Here is a 23599-nt window from a genome sequence, read left to right on the forward strand (position 1 = left end):
AAATTGATAAAAAAATATTTAACTTTATTAAATGATTATTTCATTTTTTTTTTCCAAAAATTATTTGATTAATATTATATTTATTCACAAAATAATGAAGTGTTCTGACTATGAAAATCATTGCAATAAAACATAACTAATTTTTCCTGCATAAAAGTTGAAAATAATTGACAGATTTAAATTGGGAATTTGATAGGACAACATTGAACGCTGTTAAATGTGTCATAAACACAAGAAAGAATTTTTTCAATAGCAGTGCGTATACATAATTCGCAAAAATCGAAGAATAATTTGAGAAATATATTAAATGAAATAAATCTGAGACACAAGCACGAATGAAAAATGGAAAGTTGTAATATATATATAGATATATATGTCGTAACGTCTATAACACGTGTAAAATAGCAATCTTTATTGATGAACATTCTCACATTATTCTGCTAAATCCATTATTCATTGATAAATATTCATTCGTTTTATTAAAAGCGTGACTTTGATTGATTTTTATCTCAACTATTTTGCAGAATAATTTGAGTCCTATGAATGAGGGTGATTAAAATGATAATCGATGATGTTAAAATATTAAACGAGAATATTAAGAAATATATGTAAAACAGTATAGAATAATAATTATTATAATGAATTAATATGAGAAAAAGTTACTCGTGACTGGTCTGTATGGCCTCCTTGAAATTAGTACTCCACTTCCAGCCATACTATAAAAATTAACATCATATTCACTGATCATATTCTCTCCACTTTCTTCATTTTTTAAAATCATATTTCAATTTATTTTTAGCTTATTCTTCACACCGAGTTTTTTTTTATGACTTATATTTATTATTTTCTATTATTAACAATCCATTTATTCTATTTAGAATATTGTTTTTAATTATCACTCCTCTCTAAGGAAAATAGCCAGTGGCAACAGTGATTTATTCAATAAACAATCAATGTTGCTACAGCAAATGTATTAAAAGACACGACACATATTTTTTTCGTAAATTACAACTAACACATAATAAAGATTTGACAAAACATTCTGTGCAATATTGGACTTATTTTTAAATTTAAGATTGAATATATAAAATATTGATTGAATGAGTTTAAATAAAGAGTAGAATATAAATAATTATTAATTGAATAAAAAGTTATGTTGAGAATAAAATATTAATTAGTTGTGGCTTAAGGGTATTTTAGTTATACTAATAATAATTAAAAACTATAAATATTACTGGTGGTGAGGATAAGTAAAATGTTTTGTCAGATCGTGGGCTAGATTTTAATTACTATTCTATCAGGATACAACAAACATTAAGTTGGTGAAAGGTTTTTATAGGGCATCGGGGTTTATAAATATGGAAGTTGCAGGAATAAAACTGCCATTGACATCTTAAATTGTTGTGAAATAAATCAATTATCCCTAAACATAAGTGCTGGGACTTGGATAATAATAAATAAAAAAATGCATAAAAAATGTAAAGCTTTATCTTTGATTGAAGAATAAAAATGAAAATTATTCTAAATTTGCCAATTACCGTTTGTCTATATTTAAAAGCTCTATACAAATTGCTAAAATAAGTGTCTTTATCTTAGCTGGTAATTGCAGTATTTATGATCAGAAAATCGAAAAAAAATTAATTAAAAATTTAGAAGTTAAAAAATATACGTTTTTAAAAAAAAATTCTTCGCGAGGTGAAAAAAAATTGCGAGCAAAGCATAGCTAACTCTACTAAGGTTTTTGTGGTAACTAAATCTAAATTCCTAGTATAGTATCGTGTAAAATACAAAAATTGCCCAGCATTGGTATAATGAGTATTTAATATTTACTTGGCATCAGCAGACAAATTAAAAAAAAAAATTAATTACGGCGTTAATCTATTGCTAAAGAAGGTTTACATCAGATTTCGTATTTATATTAAATTTTTTTAAATCCAAATCAAACTTCTAAATACGAATATAGAATAATTTTAAGGCACTAGTAGAAAATTGATTGGCTACGGTGAACCATAAGCCTGCGGACAAATTTGGCTAATTAATATTTTGTTAATTAATCATAATTATCTGTCTAATATCCATTGATTGCGCGCCAGAATGACACCAATTTGTTGCCTAGAATTTTCAATAAATGATAATGTTATTTTACCTCATACACATTTGTTTTCTTTTACAATATTTCATCTTTTCAATTCTACTTGTCAAAAATTTTTCGAAATTATCAATCTGACGGCCACATGACTAAATTTTCACCATCTTCTCTGCTCAAAATTGTAATTAATTGTACAAAAAAAAAAAGAACGATTCACCTTTATTATCATCTGGGGAATGTGCGGGTAATATTTTCATTTAGATCTGGTTTTAATTCAATTATTATTCAATAAAATAGTGCAAACAAATTAATTAAAATTTATTTTATAATTTACGATGGTTGATTTAATTTAACACGAGTTTAAAGGTAGGTTATCAAAATTCCAAGTTAAAATTATTTGGTTAATTAATGATTATTTTGTTAAACTTTTACCAGATCTAAATATACGTAAAAGTCTGGCGTGTTCGCTCATGCGAAATATTTGGATAATTTTACATAATTTTATTAAAAAATGTAAATATATTTATAAATATTTCTTGATGTGAAAGTGTATATTGAGATGATAATTATATAATAAATATAATATTATAGAAGCTGATTTTATAGATATTTCTATAGCACTTGTTGCATGCGCTTAGCATCTTTTGGATAAAGAATTAAGGACAAGCAGTTGTCAGAACACTTCACAAAATGTATTTTTTGTCATAAAACCGTCATTAGAAATTTTTTCATGAATCGTTCTATTACATTATAGTTCAATTGTGAAGTGAACTGGAAACAGAAACTCCTTTTATGTTTGAATTACTTGGCTTTTCAAATATAACAATCTCTTGATGAATAAATACATGTTGTCTATTTGTAAAGTATTTATTAACACTTCTGATAAAGATGAAAGCCATATAAATAGATTGCTTTTGACATTTATTGTGATAATTCATTACTAGTGATCAATAATAGAGATTATTTATAGCAGCATTGATGTTAATAATATTGATGTAATTCAAACAAGTGATTGGAGATAGGATTCATGGACATGCAATAGAATCATTAGCCCACGGGGAAAGGATAGTACCAATAGCAGGATTGAAAATGAACAAAGAAAGCAATGCATAGTTTTTCATTACCTTGGAATGCTGTGCAGATGTTGGAGTTATTGGTGGTGTTTCTTCTGAATCTAAACTCACTGCATTTGGTAATCGCTGCTCTTGCACCGATGCCAAACTGCTCAAAAAACAAACAGTTATCAATTGCTATATTTGATGATAGTTAAAGTGGACATAAATTCAATTTCAGATTTTTCCTTGATAGGATAGATACTCCAGTAGTTGATAATAAATTTTATTTAAAAATTAAATCAATTTCTTTCTTCATGACATTGAACTTATATTTTCATCCTAAAGATTAAAAAAATATCATCATTAAAATGGAAATATTCTAGTTCCAAGATCATTTTCAATGTTAACCGGATTTTTTAAGTCAATTACTAGAGCATCTAGTCTAAATGGCTGTTAAATTTAGCTATACCGTTTGAGCGTAACAAGGGTGCCAGTTAACTTTTTACAACGTCTCAAAGCAGATTCAAGTCGATCTGGTTCTTCCTTGAGGAATTTTTCTTCACGTGCTACCTTCTCCATTTCTGAACTTAATAACCCCTTCATACTTTCTTGCAGGCTTGGAAATCGTACCTTTAGATCTGCTACAGTTTTACTAGAAATTGCATATCAACGATGTAACGACAATTTGAAGCAGTAAATACGAAACATTTCTCTTGATAATGGTAGACATAAAAGTATCATACCTAGATTTACTCAATATTAAAGCCATATTTTCAACGTCGCTCATATTGACACGTGTCTTTCTGTTTATAACGTTCCCTCGCAGTTCCTCCACCGTGCTTTCCAGCTCGCTGTAAAATTAGTCGTGGATTAAAAACAATGTACTGAGTAGGTTAGAAAAATATTCTATAGTATGAAATACTCAGACATAATTAGAGCTTACGTAAGATCTTTTTCCAGCCTAATCATCTCTTGCTTGTAGAGGTCCTCTTCGCGACTCAGTCGAATTTTTTCTGAATCTCCAGCCGCCCAGACTCCGTCTGCACCAGACAAGAGCATTGCTCTGCAAAAATAGATTACTTTTTTAACTCTTCTAAATAATTATTATAAACATATCAATAGTTATTTTTATGTAGAAATTAATAAATTTTCATTATCGACGAGAATTAACATTTATTATGAAACAACAAAAATTTTCATAAATAATCATTGTTATCATGATTCTTTGTTATAAACATGTATTGTTTTAAACAATATAATAAATTCAGCTTCAACTCATGTACAATTTAACAGAGAAAGTATGAATACTAATAAGCATTGTACTGAAACTAATTGCAAAATGTAGGTAGCCCTTTCGCTTGAAATATTTTGATTGTCTCATGGATAAAGTATTCCAGAATAAAAGAATAATATTATTTTTGTTAATCAATAAGTAGAACTTGACTTTACCTGATGGTAATGAAAGTATCTCTGATTGTTTCTCGAACTGTGTGAGCTTGAGTTTGAGACATGCGTCGTAGATGCCGAACTTCCTGACGTAGATCTTTAGCTTTCTTTTGTAGGCCTCTTAACTGATTATACATCTCCGGAGTGAGTGCTAGGTCTCTATAAACGTATGGGCCGGCTGATGCGAGACTCACTGGCTTAGGTGGTGGAGTAGGTTTGTGTCTATCTCTTTCTGCAAAAAATATTGATCTTGAGTATTGTATTCAAATAAGTAACTGAATGTAATTTTGAATAATATTGTAATATCAATTTTAGAAGTATATTTTTTAATAAGAACAGAAGAACTTTCTTTACCTTGTGATGACATCCGAGGCAAAGTAGATGATTTTATAGCTGGTTTCGTAGGTTTTGTATCCGCTTATGGTAGCATTCGCAAAATTACATGAGAAATTGTTAGAATAAAGTTGTTGCAGGATATCAAGCATTTTGGAAGGTTATTCATATATTCATAATTTTCTCATAGCAAAAGATATGGAAAAATATGTAAAATGGGTTTTGGAAACATTTATTCCAAGATCAGCATAAAAGCACTACATTCGTTTTTTTGAAGTTTTTTCATAGTTCCTTTTTGATCATAGTAGTAAATATTTGAAAATTTATTGGAAATAAGTTCAATATCCACTTATGAGTTATGTAAAATTGCTCAAAAATATAATCTCTCAATTTTCTGAGTTTAGTATTTTAATAAAGCTCTAAAGTGACTCATAAGTGAGTTTAATAATTGTTAATAGTATAAATGCAGGTTAATTGGTTATTTTTGGTAAAAATATTTACATAAATATTGTTATTTGATGTAATTAATAAAGGTAGAATATTGGAAATGTTAACATCCTGACACATTATTTACCTGTATGTTGAGGAGAATGTTGCTTTGGTGAATTCATGTCAGGTGGTTCATCACTGAAGGATACTGATTTTTCAAATGAAACTGATTTGTCTGTAACACGTATTGTTGTTGGTTGAAATACATTGACAATTAAAGTTTGACATACATAATAATAATGGTAGTAATAATAATGACAATAAAAATAATTATAAAAAGATAATAAAAAATATTAATAATTGTAAAATAATTATTATAGTAATTGATCATTACAGTAAAAGTATCATAATTATTATAATAGTTATATAAAACTGGAGTGCAAATAAAATTCAAACTGAAAAACGTTATTGTTGGAAAAAATGTAAAAAAGGTAACAAATAAAAGGCTTGAATATATTCTCACTTTCTTAACAATTAATATCAATTTTTGTAATAACAAATTTAATATTTTTCTACTTATATACATATAGAGAAAGCATCGTGCTATTTTCAAAACCACATTGTGCGGCTTTAGAATGAATATGCTAACATAATTAAATGAGTATGTCAAGAATAAGCATTCAAATAATATTGAAATTGTGGTTAAACCACTTTCAAGTAATACACAACAGAAATAAAAATAATATGCAATAACAGTGCTTATGAACAAATAAAATATCAATAAACAAATCGATAATTGATAAAAATCGCACCTTTGCCTAATTTTGGAGGTTTTACGTCAGTCCTTAAGTACGAGTCATCTGTAACGGTAGGTGACAGATATTTATGATGCGTGATTGTGTGTTTACTAAAGTTATATTTATTATCGACTAAAGCAATTAGTGGAAAACATTTTTTTAAAATAAATTAGAGATAGAGATGGGAGACACACCTGGCAGTGAGGCAGAGCTGGAGCTAGAATGTTTGTCGAACTCATCCCCGGCGCCTGGTGTGCATTAGTAGTCGAAATAACGAAGCAGTTGTACAGCAGGGTTCAGGAATTTTATTAGCTAGAAGCTCAGTAATTGTATTGCTTTTTTTCAATTACTTTTTTTCAACCCTTTCATAGCAACTATTTATTGCGGTAAACATTAGCTTGGAATTTATTTTGTTGAACTTTAAACAATTTAAAGAATTATTTATTACTTTCATAAAAGTATTTAGTATGCAATTTACTGGATTCATTTAATTCTATATCTCTACAATACATCAAAGAATTAATTCATTTTAATTATTTTTTTAATTGTGTTAAAACAATTAAATAAATCAAAAAAAAGGTGTGATTAATGTTGAAAGAGTTGATAACATGAATATGCCATACAATTACTTAGCCTGTGGCTTGTGAACTTTTGAAAATTAACTTCTAGCTCTCGAAACAGTCGCATTTTTTACATCAATACAATTTCTAATATATTAATGTATAAATTATGTAAAAAACAAAATTGATCTAAAATTCCTCACACTTCATTGCAGTTGCGTGCACTACGATGATGCGTCACAGCGTGTGACATAAATGTTTGTTTACTGCTTGTTAACATTGTTCATGATTGTTATAAATAAGCATTGCAACATGTTATTTTTTAGGCTCCATTGTATTTTTTTTTTAACGATTGACAAAGTTTCTATTTCTAATATTGAAATAAAATAAAATAAATATAGTTGGGTATACCTGCACTTCTGGTATACGGATCACGTCCTGCAGGGACTTGTAAATAGTCACGAGGAGAAGGACTGGTGTGTGGGGCATGTGTTAGAGCCTGTTGTACGAGCCCAGTTAAATTAGCAAGTTGTCTTTCCATGTGTTCCACCCTTATCCTATTGAATTAAACGTTTTTTCATTATTATCCAAGTCAATAATTGCTTTATTTATTATTTATCAAGTAATTGATACTCGAGTATTGATTAATTTAGCTATTTGTAACAATAGACATTAGACTATAACATAAAGCTGCTTAAACATGTTGATACAGATATACATGATAATATGCGATTTTCAATCATCTGCAGTTTTAGAATACAAATAACATTCTCTATTCACTAATTCTGCAAGCTTTTGTTACGAATAAGTTATGCAGATTTCAAAGGTAATTTTCTACCACATATGCCAGCACTTGGATAAATAACGTGCTTGCCATAATGTATATAGGTTTATATGAAGAACATGCTACATTCTATATCTGTTAATTTAAACCATATAAATTTCATTTTAATTATTATATTCTTTCAGAAGATTTTGTTGTTGTTTAATTATTTGCACAAACTAAGTATTGAATAGTTATGCTTGGATAAAACTACTAATTATCATCCGAACTAATTTAATCTAAACCAAAAATGTTCATAAATTGAAATTTTAATACAAGTATTATTAAAAGTTGAAGGAGATTTTAATGTTTGGTTTAGATTTTTAAAAATAATTAATTCTTATTAAAATAAATTAAGAAATAATGACAGTGTTTAGTTGATGGTTGTTGATAATTAATAAGGTTTTTTTTACATTTCCATGAAGTTAATTCCACGATTTTATGTTCCTAATTATGGATTTTTTAACAATAAGAAAGCGTTTCATTAGATCCTTATAATTATTGTAATTATGTTTTTCTTATTATTTTCATTAGTATATTTATGAAAAAGGTGCTGAAAAGTGTTTTCTCATAGTTAAAAATCCATAGAGTAAGCAGAAAATTGTTTAATTAGTTTATGGTCATTATACGAAGCTACTTTTGCTTCGCTCCAATAAATCGTATACTATTTATTATATATCTATACCACGGGTAATATTACAATCCTTATCATAAGGAAATTACGAGCATATACATATTCAAACTTATAACTGACATTTCGAACATTACTTGACATTATCACCTAAGAGTGCGTGCTAATAAATCTATCATGCTTGTTGACATTTATACAAGCATTTTCCCAAGTTATCTATTTTTTCAATCACATACATGGTATCTGGACAGTTAATCCTAAATCATATAATCATTATGAATCAATAAATTCATGAAAAATAAATATTATCAGTTTAAATGTTCTGAATTAAAAAGCATCTTTTATGTAATCAGCATTAAGAAATTAAATCCAGATTTAATATAAGCTTATATTCGTGGTTAGACTATGTGTTTTTAGGTTAATTGTCCGGAACCCGCATAAAATATTACGTTATCGAAGACAACTAAAGCAAATATAACTCCAAGTAGTGGCATCAAGCTGGGACGTTTTGGAGCAAAGACATCACAAGGCACCGCTGTACTATATTCCCACTATTTCAAACTATTAAACAAATAATTCTTATGAATGATATGTTGTTAGTTATTGGTACCGAGTAACGTCGTATGCCTGCCCGGGAGGTAGAGCAGGAGTTCCTGGAGGAAATGGAGATCTTGGAGGACCTGATGGAGGACGACCTGGTGGCTTTACACCGCCATATAGACCATAAGTTTCTTCCAATAATTCAGTATCGCTGCATCATCCGAAACAAATACACATCCAAACTGTCAGCTAAGTGGGCTTATAATAAATTATTGCATTTAATGCAATTTTTTTATGTCTACTATCAATTTGTCACAATCAAACTTTACGTTAGATTAGCAAAACATCATACAGCTTTCATTCTGATAATGGCTTTTCTGGTTTTACTTTATTATTCATAAAATAAAAAAAAAACTATACAATTTATTTGCCAAGCAATCTGGTGAAAGATTATTGATGCATCATTTTGTGTCTAAATACTGTGAAAAAAAATTTTTTTTATAAATTTTACCTGGCTTCTTCATCAATAACAGGTGTAACCGTGCCTGAATATTGAGAATAGTATGGTTCTTCATAGCTGCTTCCTGTGCTGTAAGGACCAGCTGGATATCTTCCAGAGCTAGCTCCAACACCTCCACCTCGTTCTGGACTGCTCATGTAACCGCTTTCTCCATGCAGTCGATCTGTCATATTTTTTAGTTGATTATTATTTATTAAGAATAATTACTTAAAGTCAATTAGTATGGATTATTTATCATTATTTTTTATTTTAGAGATTCACTTACAATGAAAAGTAATCAATTTTTTATATAAATTTTTTCTCGTAAAATACATTTCATTCTATAATTGGATTTATTTTATTTCAAGGTAAAAAATTCTTTATTGATGACTATTAATTGACTTAATGAATCTTGAATGATTCTTTGTGAATTTAATTGTTGTGATTTTTCATTGATCTGACTATGAAATGATAGACATAAATTTTCGTGAGATTTTATATGCCAATGATATTGAATTTATTTAACCCTTAACTTGGTTAATTTGAACGTATTTTGCTGGATCCTCAATTGTGTCTGTTTTCTCTTTTTAATTACAACAAAAGTTTGACAGTAATTGTATCGTGATTTTACTGACGGAAAGGAGTAGGAATTGATTTTGCCAAAATAAGGGTTAAATAACAAATCTACAACTGAAAGAAGCACCACTGTCATCGTGTGGTGTGATATACAAATGAACGAAAATTTTGATCACATGCACAGATGTATCTTTTCTGAGGTGATTCAATGAAAAATCAAGGGGCAATACAGGAACCCGTGATATGCTACATTTACTTAAAATTTGTATGCAACTATCTACTGTGGGTCAGATATTTACATAGAATGCCTCGACGCGACCAATTTGTTGGTGTTAACGATTGAACTTTATCAATAATTAGCCTGTTGCAATATTTTTAATAGCCTCAAGAAAGATTATTATTATTAAACGAACATAATTACTGTCTCAATTTCTTTTTTTAGACTCTTTTTATGAATTGATAATTATTTGTGTAGTAGGGATTGACAAATTGTAAGAAGACGCCTAGGGCTGATGAGACATATTTTAAAAATGCAGGCAAGATTGCGTCTGTTGTAGCTGTTGGCCTGACTTAAGTATTCCACTGACCTGGTATACTATAGAGGGACACCGAGCTGTCTCTAGAGAAGCGTGCCGAGCCCCCAAGACTGCCAAGGGGACTTTTACCACACTGGTAACCCCGAAGCGGCTTGGCTGGAGCCACCCCACCACCACCTATCCAACCATTCAAATCAAATAGCAATGTACCATGGACTAAATCATTATCTCTATTCATTATCTCTTGCGCTTGTTATTTCAAATGCTTTGTTACAACTTGCCATCCAAATGTCATTATTATGATTAGCCATTTGTTAGATTAATCTTCCACAAATTAATTGTCTGCGTATTGATATTAGTATTATATTTTATTGATCAGCTTGTTAACTTGACTGTTGTGTAAATTTCATTCGCTCTTTTTAAGCAGTTTTAGTAGTTTGTTGTACACAGACATATCGTTCGTTATTTCCTTGATGATTGGAGATCAACTAATTTAATTTAATTACGCCTCTGTGTTAATTATTAGTGTTTTATTAGCCAAGTGGTATACAAAGTGTCCAGGAGATTAGATTGATTACAACATGTGGAAGATCTATTGTTTATTTTTATCATAAGCGAGATCGATTTAGAACAATGCTGGGATTGTTGCTTTACTGAAGGTAAAAATAAAAAAAGCTGTGTAATCTAGGTAAAAATATAGGTCTAGGCTGTCAATATAACTTTTATTTTCTATGATCAGAATCGATTAATTGATTTTTTTGTTTTATAAAACTATCACTTTTCTTCAGAAATTTTGCTGTTGTTTAAAAAATAATAAAATAGCGAAAAAATTAATAGTAAATTCACTTTTTATGATATTTTTTCAATAGTTAGTTGAGATTTTTTCCAATTTTCTTCATAATTATTTATTATTAATTTAAGTTTTGTATGGTTTCAATTTTCCTCTAAAAATATGACTAAAAAAACTGATGTTAAAGTTGAAAATATATCCACGTACAGAGTGACACAAATCTCGAAATGATTGATGCTAGAATATTCGAATGAAATTTTTTTATGTTTCAAAAAATTGGTAGTAACAAATTAAATGACAACGATATTTTAAATTTAATAGTAAAAAATTTTAACAAATAATTGAATTGTCATATGAAATGTTGCAACACAGTTAAAAGAATTAAGAATATATCTCATGATGAGTATCACTAAAAATGTTTTAATTAATTTAATATTTTTTTCCTATTCCACTCAAAATGAATTTTTTTTTACTGAAGTATATGAAGTTAAAAATTTTCTGCTCCAACAAATACTCATGTTTAATTATATAATCTGTATAAATACACATTTATATGACTTTTTTACTTTTAGAAATAATTTAATATATGAATTGCTTTGATTATTAATATAATTAAATTTCAGTGGACCTTTGTATACCCACTTAATCACCGACGATTCTAGCAATAACAGAATTAACAAATGTCCATATACACATAAACCAATATCATATTAAAATAATTTTAGCATCCTCTAGACTTAAATTGGTTCTCCACCAATCACCTCTAATTAGTTCAATTGTTTTATTTGTTATTCTTAATCATTTCATTTGACTGATTGTCGCGTCGATTGGGAAATTAAATTTAAGTTACGAATTAAATCTACTTTTAGTGGTTATACAATTCATGCTATGACCAAAATTATTCCCAAATTGATATAACTTAGTGATTTATCAACATAATAATGAAGAAAAGCAACATAATTTCTATTAATGTACCTATAAATATCATGCAAATGTCTTTTAAACTGCTTGAATAATTTTTATGTAGTGACGATAAGTCAGGATAACATGCTTGGTAATGAAGTCAATATTTTTTACTAATAATGTAATATTATGTTGTTGATGGTATGTATTATATTTATCAAAGCCATTTGTGAAATTTCATTGAGCAAGTATTTTAATGATAAAAATAGTCTATTGATTTTTATTAATATAAAAACCATTGAAGGGTAAAGTTTATAAGAAAGAACACTACCTGGCGTACCCAGAGCTTTTGGTGGAGCTGGAGTTGCATTTGGTCCCGCAAGTACAGCAGGAGCAGCAGGACTATAAGCTCTCATGATAGGTCCACCTCTTGGTAAAGTGCTGCTGCCTCCCATGTAATACCCGGCAGAGGAAGAGTTTTTAGCTGTCTGCAAATTAAAAATAAAAATTATATACAATATAAAGTATTTAATAAATAATAACAACTTTTCTTTGTTGTATAATAAGAGACTAATCATTATAATTATTAACTTCTTAAATTTCGTGTGCTAAGTAACACTTCGTTTTAGTCAGCATTGCCAATAGTGTCCATTTTTTCGTTTTTCATAATTGCATGTTTCCACTGTTATAAATTCATAAGAGAAATTGTTAGAAATTACATAATTGATGGCTTAAGAAATTGAAGGCAATTAGGACGTAAGATTGAAATTATTTAATCAATTATTTATTTAGAATGATTTAATAATGTTTTTACATAAAAAAGAAGAAAATATGATGAATGAATAAATTTAAAAATGAGAAAAATATTCAAAATAATAAAACAATTTTTTTAATATTATGAATAATTTTTTTTATATTCGTCACATGTATGACCGTACTTTTTTTTTACATAAAAGAAATCTAACAAGAATTCTTGAATATTGGGAGCGTAACGATGTTGGTTTTTTCTACATTGTGTATATTTTACGGTGTTTGATAAAAAACCAACAGACTGTGATCATTAGCACTAACTAAAGGCATTCCTGGTTCTTTTGGAAATGGGATCGGGAAAAAGTGTAAAAGAAATAAAGAAATATATATTACAATTTCACCTTCATTAAACAATATATCCTTTCTTTAACATCTATTTATAAGCATGAGAATACCCCAGTATCATTCTCATGCCTGCTTACTTAACAAATACCGACAATTTTTAATCTGCTCATGAGAATAAGTATCATAAGTGTCCATTTTATAGAGTAGTTAAAAAAATTCAAGTGTTTTACTTCTTTGTATCTTTTTCAGGTCACGAATTTATTTCAAAGAATGATTATTAGTAGCGAGCAAATGGTTTTGTCAGCTCTAAATTGAGGTCTTGCGCTTGAATATATTCACGGTGCTTGCACAAACTCGTGACAAAGCATATTAACTTGCTCTATTATAAAAGAGGTTGTTTTTCGAGTGTTTATAACTACTAATACCATACTCTTGTCACAAGAAAGTTGCAAATACACGTGTCAATATTTTAGAAACATTAGATATTGTGATGAAGCTTAAGGGTAAAATTACTCAGTTGCATCAATATCAAATAATCGAACACACTTGTTTACACCATCCTTTAGTCAAATATTAGATTTCTAAGTGAAACGTGACTGTTAATCGCCATCGGGTATTACACGGCTACAAGATTTATGTAGAGATACTTTGCTTAAATGTGCTGAAATTATTAAACTAACTACCGGCTATTATTCTAAGGCTATTTGTCTTATTTTACGTTTTTACCGCCAAACTTATTGCCACGTTTATCAAAACTTTTAATTTGTATTGACATTTTTTTTGCAATTTTCTCATTTTATGTTGCAAGAAAATTTTTTATCTCTTTAAAATTATTTTCAAAGCTAAATAATTATTTAATTGTGATCATTTTTAAATTATTATTTTATAAAAGATCATTTCATTCACTTTGAACTGCAAAAAGCACTTATTTCCTGGTTGTGATATGCAAAAACCTCGGGCGAAAAAAAATCATTAGCGAAAATTAAAAATTTTTTTATTTTTTAAAAATTACTGAAGTCTTTAATGACCAATAAATCACAAATATTTCATCAATTACCAATAAAATTCTCTTTTGTAAAATTTTTATCAGTCGTTGTATGAAGAAGTAATTGATTAAATCAGTAAAAACTTTTAAAATAAAAATTCAAGGACACGTAAACAGAAGCAGCACCAAAAGAAACTCTATTACGTAAATCAAAGACACGTTGGATCCCCACGGGACGAGCATGGAACAACAAGGACTACTGCGATTCGTCTTAACATCGTCAGTGGAACGTCAGAGCAAGTGGACGCACGTCGTCGTAATACAGAAAGGCATGTGCAAAGTGAAACGTGCCATGCGTGCTGTGTAAGTAGGCGGTGTTTGTTGGATCGATGAAACTGAAGAGGATGCTCTGGTTTAAAAAAAAAAATACATATGTGCTGATGATGAATACATGTACATAGCATAGATTTATCACCACGAGGTAAGAGAATATTCCAAGCTTTGAAGGCCACTGTTCAAGCTCCAGAGAATTGATCGATAAAATACTAAGGGCTTGTTCTATTTCGAGCTTTTCGTCTATTATTTTCTGATTAATCATTTTATAACCACTCTAAGATGCTTCATGGATTTTTTAACTATTTAAAACTTCAATCTAGAAATGGATCGAAATTTAATCAATCTACTTGTTTAATCTGAAACAGTGAAAGTGATGGAATTTTCCAATAGTGAAAGAATAGTTTCTGTTAACAGTTTGATGAAAAATCGTTCGTTAAGATTGATGAATTTTTTTTAAGACACTGAAATTAATTAGAAGTGCAGAAATAAAATACGAGTCAAGATAAAATAGCTGCTTAATTTTGGTTATAGACTTGACATATTTTTTAAGTGAATTTTATATTAACATTATGAATTACAATTTGGTTATTTCAATTATTATTAATTACGTTTTTTGTGCTATCGGAAATAAATTTTTATTCAACTCGCTAATAAACTTTCACTCGTTTTATATTTTTTAGTACTCATTCTGATAATCAAAATGGGAATGTTTATTAAGTCATAAAGCAGGATGTATTTTACAAGATCTAAAATATTGATTTATAATGATATCAAAATTAATAACTGATATTAATAACATTGGAATGTAAACGTAAATTCTGTTTAATGTGCCGATTAATCATGTAATATTTTTAATGTCCAAGCTAGACTTAATTATTAAAATTTTTTTTTAATTTTCAAAGAAGTGATTTTTGAATTTTTCAATATTAATTATTTAATGATGAAGGACTCAATTTAACTTTTTCCTTTCTTTATAGTGAAAGTGTTGGATCTTTAGACTGGTGCGAAAACGAGTTTTAGCTATTGATCTGAGGACGATCCGTTAATGGGAATCGAGCAAAGACATAAATTGCTCACTGATCAATCCCTACAGTGACGATCAATGCTTCCGGCAAAATTAATACAACTATAAAAGTGCCGTGGGACTTGAAACCTCCCTCTCCAAACTCACAGATTCAGATTTTATCTGGTCTCAACTCTAACCGAACGTTCAATCTATTCACATCGATTTGTGTTCCAAGCGAGTACGACAGGCGGTGTTACTACTTATACATACATACGACAATATTATCCATTTGTGGACGTGAAAGTTGTAGAATTTTCACGTGAATTACAGAATAACAATTAGTGGGTTTGATATTTTTCTTTCCAATTGGATTGGTACTTACTAAGATGATTGCACGAACTTTGTTATTGATTGCCATTGGTGTTCAAGTCATCGGAATTCAATCTCTTACTAATTCTGTTAATGAAACGGGAATTTTTGAACCTCGGAAAAACCAAACACCTTTACATAAAGTCGAACTAACACAACGTGGTTATATTCAGGTAATTTCTTTTTCTCATATTTAATTGTTTGTTGTATGAGTTATTATTTAAACAAAGAGAAAAAGAGCTTCGTAATGAATAATTTATTACGAAAACTGGATAAACAATATCTAACAACAGAAATTAATTATTTTTTAAAAGGAAATTTTTCTTATTAATTATTTATTATTGAGATTTAGTGATAAACAATTTTTATCACTAAGAAATTAGTAAATGAATATTGAAAATAAAAGAGAAAATTTATTCATAAATAATATTAGTTATACATAAATAATTTTTATTGAGTTAGTTAATATTTTATTTTGCAATTAAATTCACACTTTGATGATTAATGACACATAGAAATAGATGTGAATATATTACTCTCAATTAGTTATTGGAAATGAAGTAATAAAATAATTTAATTACATTCATATAATAGTATGAAATTTATTTCAGTTCTTGAGATGGATGATACCAGTACCGGAAATCAACGAATTTACATTTTGTGTCTGGGTCAAGTCTATGAATCTAACGTATCCACACTCGATATTTTCCTATTCGAGTAAGTAAACTGGAAGAATGAGTGATATAGAATAATATTAACCATGAAACCAAGTTGCATGACCACGAGCGATTAATCGCAAGGCACATGTTCGTCTAGTGGAAAGTTGTTAGGACCTCGAATCACGTTTAACTATCATATCAAACGTAAATACTTGTTTTTGCCTTTCGTTTTTTTGAACCTTACCTGGCACTTTGATAGCATGCCAGTAGTAATGGTAATACTCAGTCAGACTGATTTAAATACTTACATAAATCCTTACTTGTTGCATGAAAGTAATAAAACCAGTCTGAAAGATCATATCATCACCTCGTTAATGTCACAGACCTGTCAGATTTTGAGCATCACGTGAATTTGGTGATTGCATTGATTCTTAGAGCTTTTGTTTGCTTGAAATTTTAGGCTCACAAGACCTAAGACCTTTCTTTATTTTTATTACACAAATCACTATTGGATTCTGAAATTTTAGCAATTATTTAATTTTATTTCTTCAACAGATTGAAAGATATCTTTCATTGTTGAAGGAAGCAATGGGTTAGATCGGATCATAGTACATTAGATTGTTAATTGAAATGAGTAAAAGTGTTTGTTTTTACAAATTTAACTATTGATTCAAACTTTGGAATAGTTATAATAATGTTAAGAGAACCATACCTCATGAATTGTGATCAACATGATATTCTAGGATTGATCTTCCAAATCTAGTTTATCAAGCTTTGTTTCTCAGATCTCTTTGTTTAAATTATCAATGACATTATCCGATTGACTTGTCATCTGTTATTACAGCCTTTGATCAATAATAAGAAATATTTCTTTCACGAATTAATTTTTTATTCAACTGCAAGATCTCACATGACAAATGTTCTGATGAATTTTTTTTCCCCAGTCATATAATTATTTAGAATGGTAATATAAACCTTCATATCATTTCGAAACGAACGTCCGCTTGATTTACCCTTTATCCGTTCCTTTCATTTCCTGGTAAATGCAAAAAAGACAGAGTTCAAGATCTTCCTAGAAGGCCGGCCTGATTACATTAAGGATTTCAATATTTATCTCCAAACCGGTATCACAGTGGTGTAAGATGCCATTGATCAATATATATATAACTTAAGCGGGTCGAATACCTTTCTTTTACGTAATGGTTATGTGATTGTATTTGAAAAGCAGTGCGCTGACCCACATATTGATAAAAAATGTGATATCCAATACATTGAGAACAGTTCAAAGTAATATCGAAATTGAATTATTGCAGAGAATGAAACAGAACGACTGGTGAGAGCATGGATCGCACCTCAGGGTCGAAGCATTCATTTGGAGATCAATAGTACCAACATATTTAATCACCCCACATTTATTCAAGAGCATCAATGGTACCACATTTGTCAGAGCTGGCATGGTGCTAGTGGACGATACGGATTGTGGATTGATGGACAAATAATTCTGGATGGATACGCACCAGAGGTACAGTTGAAGTTAGAGTTATTTGTAGAGATATATATGGATGCAACAATATTTGGATTAAAATATTTATTTAAGTCCTTGAGTATGAATAGCCGTTGAAACTTCCAAATGCTGGATTGCTATTTAAATTCTAATTTTATTTATTGAGCATTTGGACTTTAATTTGAGATGGAATAAAATGTTGGTATATTGAAAATTAAAAAAGAATCAGATACAAAAGCATCAAACATTTAAAGATTGGTTTTAATTAATAATTGATAAAAGACTAGCTTTGAATAAATACAATATCATATTAAGTCTTTTAATAATATTTTACAAAGTTATTTATTATGAAAAGTACATTTGGCTCGAGGTCATGACTCTATTAAACTCTGGGTAAATATTTGATGAAAAATATTTAGTTTTATTCGTGATAAAATTAAATTTTAATCTGCCGCTAGAAGTGAATTAATTACTAGCAACAAATTTCAAAACGGTTGAAGAGATCTACTTTATCATGATGGACTTCAGTAGATACTATGTACTAGAAATATTGAGCTAAACCATTCTCTAGTTAATAGCAATCTTCACATACTTCAGCTTAGAAAGTTGTTGATGCATTTTACAGATGGCAGGCCATGTTATTCCAAAGGATGGAGATCTAGTTTTAGGTCAAGAGTACACGGATTTTGATAAAGGACTGGAAGAAGGGATTGAAGGAGCAGTTTTTGGATTTAACTTGCTCTTATTATCAGCTTTTGCACCATCGAGTTTATCCTTTGAAAGAAATCAACTGGGAGATGATGCGCCTGCTGGTATCCATTTTCCAGTTGAAGATTCCTCTGAGGTCACAAACATAGGCCCTGCTATTTTTCCGCCTGTTCATTCGAGATATGCTCGAGAGCCTGTAATCCCTGAATTTCACACGTCCCAATCACATATCGTACGGATTAGGAAACCAAAGCAAGTATCAATAATTCCAACACAGATAAGAGGTAAGAATTTGTCGTGGTTGAAGCCAACATCCGTAGCACCATTGGGATTACAACTGATAGAAACAGGCTACTATCACTGCAAAGTTGGCCGTGGTAGTCCTTTCCTTGGAGGATCTAAACTTCTAATCTCATGGACCAGAACACCTGTCGGTGTTTTTGGTGGAGCGATTTTAAAAAATGTCGACAGCCGTTGTGGTGTTTTTAATCCTCTTTAATATTGTAAAACTATTTTCAACTTTTGGTTGTTGAAAAATTTTATTAAACTTAATGGGTATTGCTATAGATTTGGCGTTGCTCGTTTTTCCACCAAAATAAATAATCAAACTTTGTTAACAATGAAAAAATAACCCATTAAGGCTAATGAGAAATATAACAGGGATACCAAGTTTTACACGAAAAGCATGTTTACTTAATTGAAAAGTCATTCTTGTTTTGTTTAAATAAAAAAAAAAAATAACATTGTAAAATATTAATTTTGATTAAATATTTCTTCTTAAACTTCAGGCATGCTTATAGTTGGAAACTTTTTATCTTGATCAAGTTTCTCGTGGGTATTAGTGGATTATTTAATAAATTAGTTCAAAAATAAAAATAAATTTTAAAATAATTTGTTTAATAAATTCATAATTGATCATTTCAGTATGAATTTTTCCACAAAGAGCATATGGGTTATAATAAGGGATTGGATTGATGTTATTTTTTATTATTCTTTTAAGGAATAACATCATGCTCAATTTGTGAATCATTTATAAGCAATTCGATATTCGATTTTGCCAAATATTTATTGGATGAAATAACTGTGTAATATATGGATTTATACACGATGAATGATTAAAAGAATTCCTGAATGCAAATGTGACCAAACCTAATAAAAGTTTCATAAAATTCGTGATTTTTCAAGCAGAAACATACCCAAAAGACCAATGAATGAACATGAAAGTTTTGCCAAAACCGAGGATGATATATATCTTGTCAATAACTTCAAAAGTTCATTTCATATAAATGTTAATTAATTTTCTGCTTCAATATAGAGTTGTTAATTGAAATGATTCATATTATAATGAGCCATTTTTTTATACTATGCGCTTTGAGTAGAGTACTTTTTAATCTAGTGTATCGCTGATTAATATTCATTCATTTACTAGATATCATCGCTGCACCGGTAGATTTTAGTTGATAATTCTCTATGTATATAGATTTGTATCTTTATTAGATCATCATAAATTGTTTTGTAATCTTGTAATAAAAATCTATTAAATATAAAAACAAAATTTGATTCAATTTTACTGTTTCCTAGGATCCCTTATTTGTTACAATTCCATACTAGGTTCCTTTAGATTGTTATTCTGTCTAACTATTGAAATTATTTATTCAGAATATATCTCACTTTTCACCATTAAATAATGGATCTAAGAGCAATTTTTTCATGAATAAAAAATCTTTCTATTGACTTTCTGTCGTTGGCCAATTTTCGAAGTTATTCTTTTCAATGAAAAATTCAACCATTTCGTTCCAGATACTTGTTTATCTATTTTTATTATTATTATTAATATTACTATTATTGTTATTATTTATGTGATCTAGTTTTATTGGATTTTCAATCACTTCTCAATATCTCACATGGCATGAAAATTGTCTGGAATGATTATATTCGTTCCTTTCTTTCTTCCTATTATTGCGAATTGACTGTAATTGTATACTATTGTGAAGTAAGGTAGTTTTATTGCGTGAGAAATAATAGGAGCGGAAATATTTAAAATGGTTCGATAGTAACTGATAGGTTTTGGATATCAATTCAGTGAGAAATATGTCTTAAAAAAAAATTTGAAATATTTTAATGAAGTTGAGTATTAAATTCTTTTCTACCTTTCTTATACTTTAAGTGAAGTAATAAAGGGTTCATGATACTCTTTTTAATTAAGTCCAAGGCAATAATAAAATATTTTTCATATATACTTTCTCTAATATACTCGCTTCAGTGCATTTCAACTTAGGCTATTTCTCATATCTATTCACGTGCTAGCTTCAAATATAAGATAAGCAGTACATCTATGTATTCTTAACAGTGTAATGGCTGTCCTTCACTTCCTTGCAATTTCTCTTCGTTCAAGTCCAAGGCGACATGAGCACGTTAATACCACTTCCGAGCAGCTAGACTTCCTGTTCATTCAACTAAATCGATTAACTAAAATTATTTGATCATTTATTTTAATGACCAGGTATATTACAATAATTAAAAAAACTATTAAAAAATTTTTTCATAAAAAAGCTTTCCAGTTTTATAATTATAAATTATAAACCATTGTGATAAATCTGATGAATAATAATAATTAATAATCATTTGAAAATAATAGTAATTGCTCATTTAGATATGCATATCATCAAGTCTAGCAAAAATATAAATGTTCATTATATGAGTATGTGAGTTTAGTAAGAATAAAATTCACGAGATTTTTTTAGTCAAAACATATGAAGTAATGAAATATATTAATGTTTGCTAGAGAAAAATTGATGTTCTTATAAAAGTGATGTTTTGTTAAAACAAAATTTTTTACAAGTTTAAAAATAGTAAAACATTGGTAACTAGATCTGAATAAAATCAGACTTCTTGTAAATACGATGTTTTTAATAAATTTATTCAAAACATTTTTTACTTATCTATGTTATTAAATTTTTTCTTTAGATTAAAATATCTATTTCATGTGAATAAAATGAGAATCTGTTCGTTTAAAAGTGGATTAATAAGCCATCATTGTAATTTAATATGTAGTTATAATCTTTGAATAATTTAAAGTATATTTAAGAATACAGAAAGACTAATGGATGAAAAAAATTAATAGTTAAAATAAATGAATTCCTTTTACTTAAGTGGCTTCAGTTAATAACTCTATTTCACGGATTATTTAATAACATTGCTAAGAATGCCAAGGTCAAAGTATTCAACAGACTTTCGCTGCATTGAACAGCTGAGATATTCAACTGAAGTTTCAGAAAGGCATTTACACTTTTCATCTCAAATAAGGTAAAAACTGTCTGCAACTCATCAATTTTTCACTTTCTTTTCAGTAAAAATTTTATTGCTACTTTAATAACAATTTTTCAACGTCCATACATCAGGAATGATTAATCACTTCTCTTGTGATTATTATCTTACTATTCATTAGCATCAATAGTTAGTACTTAGTCTATGTGTATTGTTGGCGAACAATATTTAATTTTTTAGGAAGTATTTTTTTCATGATTCTGCTGTTTTGAGTTCTCTAAATGAGAAATCGAGTTGTAAAAATGCAAAATCATAAACAGAGACACAAAAATTCGAGAAAAATTGCTGAAATGATGCAGAAAATAAATATTTGATGCATGATTTTTTTTAGCTGATTACAATTTAAAAATGCATTTTTTGTCATTTTACTGGTGAAAATTGTTTTTAAAACTCAAGGGAAAGCTAATTTCTAACTTGATTTATCAAAACACATGATTACGAACAGGCTTGTGTTCTTTGTTATTCATTTGAATGAAGAAATAGAGTGTAGGTGTGGTCTGAAAAAGAATGAAAATACTTCCTGAAAAAGTATTTTCATATCAAAATATATTTATGATTATAATCTTGGTGAGAATTTATCTTATCATATTGCAATTTTAATTAATCTTAGTTTATTTTTTGAATGTCCACTGCTATCTAATGAAAATCTACTCTTAGATGATCTTTTTGACCAATTGTAATGAACAAATAAATTCAACTATCCATCATTCTTTGTGTCAAAATTAGATTGAACAGAAAACAGAATATGACAAATCGTTTAAATAGATTTGTCATCAGAGTTTACCAACATACATGTCACGATGTCAAAATATTCAAGACAGATGTTACCAAATTCATACCTAAAATCGGATATATTGATCATAGATATGAAAAAGAGATGAAATTTATTTATATTTTCAATATAAAATTTTACTTAATCAAAAATAGATGATAGTAACCTGTCTTAGTAGAGCAAAATATTTCAAAATGCAAATAAGCTTGAATTTCTCTTTCTTCACAAAATATATCCTTATACTGTGTTGTATATTTCTGTTGTTTTGTCTTTCAAGGATTATAAACTGTTTCTCATTCCTCTTCTTGCTTTCTTATTTTTTAAATATTTTTTATACAATCTACGACTTTCACCGAAAAATTATGTAGAGGTAATTCTGCAGGATTTCTCTTGAGTAATGTTAAATTATTTACGATTTTTTAACTATCATCTTCATCGGAATGAATACATGATTTTATTCGACGATTATATAAAATTAAAACCAAAACTAAAATTCACTTTTCATCGCTTTCGTAATGATTATTGTGATCAGTCGCCAGTCTGTCGATTAATCTCTTTGATAGGCATTTCATTGTCTGTCAATAAAAATAATTGAACTATCTCAGAAACAAAGTGTTCAAAAATATTGGAGTTACATACGTTCCGTTTTTTGTGGCTAAATATTAAAAATATCATGTTTTTTAACATATGATTGATTGCTTGTACTCACGAAAGAGAAAAATACTGTGTTGATGCAACTAATCACAAGTGTATTATACTAATAGTCTTAATGTCTGTTGTCAGAACGATATAAAAATTTATGACAGCTGCATTGGGAAATTGATAAATAAA

General features: G+C 28.7%; 2 protein-coding genes across 12 annotated transcripts in view; one reads left to right on the forward strand and one right to left on the reverse strand.

The window, feature by feature from the left end:
• Nucleotides 1-23599, reverse strand: part of LOC118066351 (coiled-coil domain-containing protein AGAP005037) — a 76058-nt gene that overhangs the window by 5457 nt on the left and 47002 nt on the right. For 4 of the 11 annotated variants that reach the window (XM_035082331.1, XM_035082328.1, XM_035082329.1 and 1 more), the window contains exons 9-22: nt 12339-12495; nt 10366-10491; nt 9215-9386; nt 8774-8914; nt 7121-7266; nt 6344-6397; nt 6165-6212; nt 5498-5587; nt 4945-5007; nt 4594-4822; nt 4088-4207; nt 3888-3995; nt 3614-3796; nt 3214-3310 (exon numbers count right to left, since the gene is read on the reverse strand). In XM_035082331.1, the coding sequence (XP_034938222.1) occupies nt 3214-3310; nt 3614-3796; nt 3888-3995; nt 4088-4207; nt 4594-4822; nt 4945-5007; nt 5498-5587; nt 6165-6212; nt 6344-6397; nt 7121-7266; nt 8774-8914; nt 9215-9386; nt 10366-10491; nt 12339-12495 (1734 nt within the window). The remainder of the gene's footprint in view (nt 1-3213; nt 3311-3613; nt 3797-3887; nt 3996-4087; nt 4208-4593; nt 4823-4944; nt 5008-5497; nt 5588-6164; nt 6213-6343; nt 6398-7120; nt 7267-8773; nt 8915-9214; nt 9387-10365; nt 10492-12338; nt 12496-23599) is intronic. The other 7 variants (XM_035082336.1, XM_035082335.1, XM_035082338.1 and 4 more) reach the window with 7 other exon arrangements.
• On the forward strand, nt 14388-20224 carry LOC118066353 (uncharacterized). The gene is made up of 5 exons (XM_035082341.1): nt 14388-14568; nt 15401-15971; nt 16410-16515; nt 17771-17979; nt 18587-20224. The coding sequence occupies exons 2-5, from the start codon at nt 15816-15818 to the stop codon at nt 19166-19168; spliced, it is 1053 nt and encodes a 350-aa protein (XP_034938232.1). The 5' UTR covers nt 14388-14568; nt 15401-15815; the 3' UTR covers nt 19169-20224.

Source organism: Chelonus insularis, unplaced genomic scaffold, assembly GCF_013357705.1.
Source record: "Chelonus insularis isolate UGA/USDA-ARS -01 unplaced genomic scaffold, ASM1335770v1 contig_339_pilon, whole genome shotgun sequence".
In the NCBI taxonomy this organism is placed as follows: domain Eukaryota; kingdom Metazoa; phylum Arthropoda; class Insecta; order Hymenoptera; family Braconidae; genus Chelonus; species Chelonus insularis.

Bases quoted from the DNA above. Each gene is read 5' to 3' on its own strand.
- LOC118066353 (XM_035082341.1), top strand. From the start codon at position 15,816: ATGATTGCACGAACTTTGTTATTGATTGCCATTGGTGTTCAAGTCATC. The intron at 15,972-16,409 runs GTAATTTCTTTT...AATTTATTTCAG, and splicing joins CACAACGTGGTTATATTCAG to TTCTTGAGATGGATGATACC. The intron at 17,980-18,586 runs GTACAGTTGAAG...TGCATTTTACAG, and splicing joins TGGATGGATACGCACCAGAG to ATGGCAGGCCATGTTATTCC.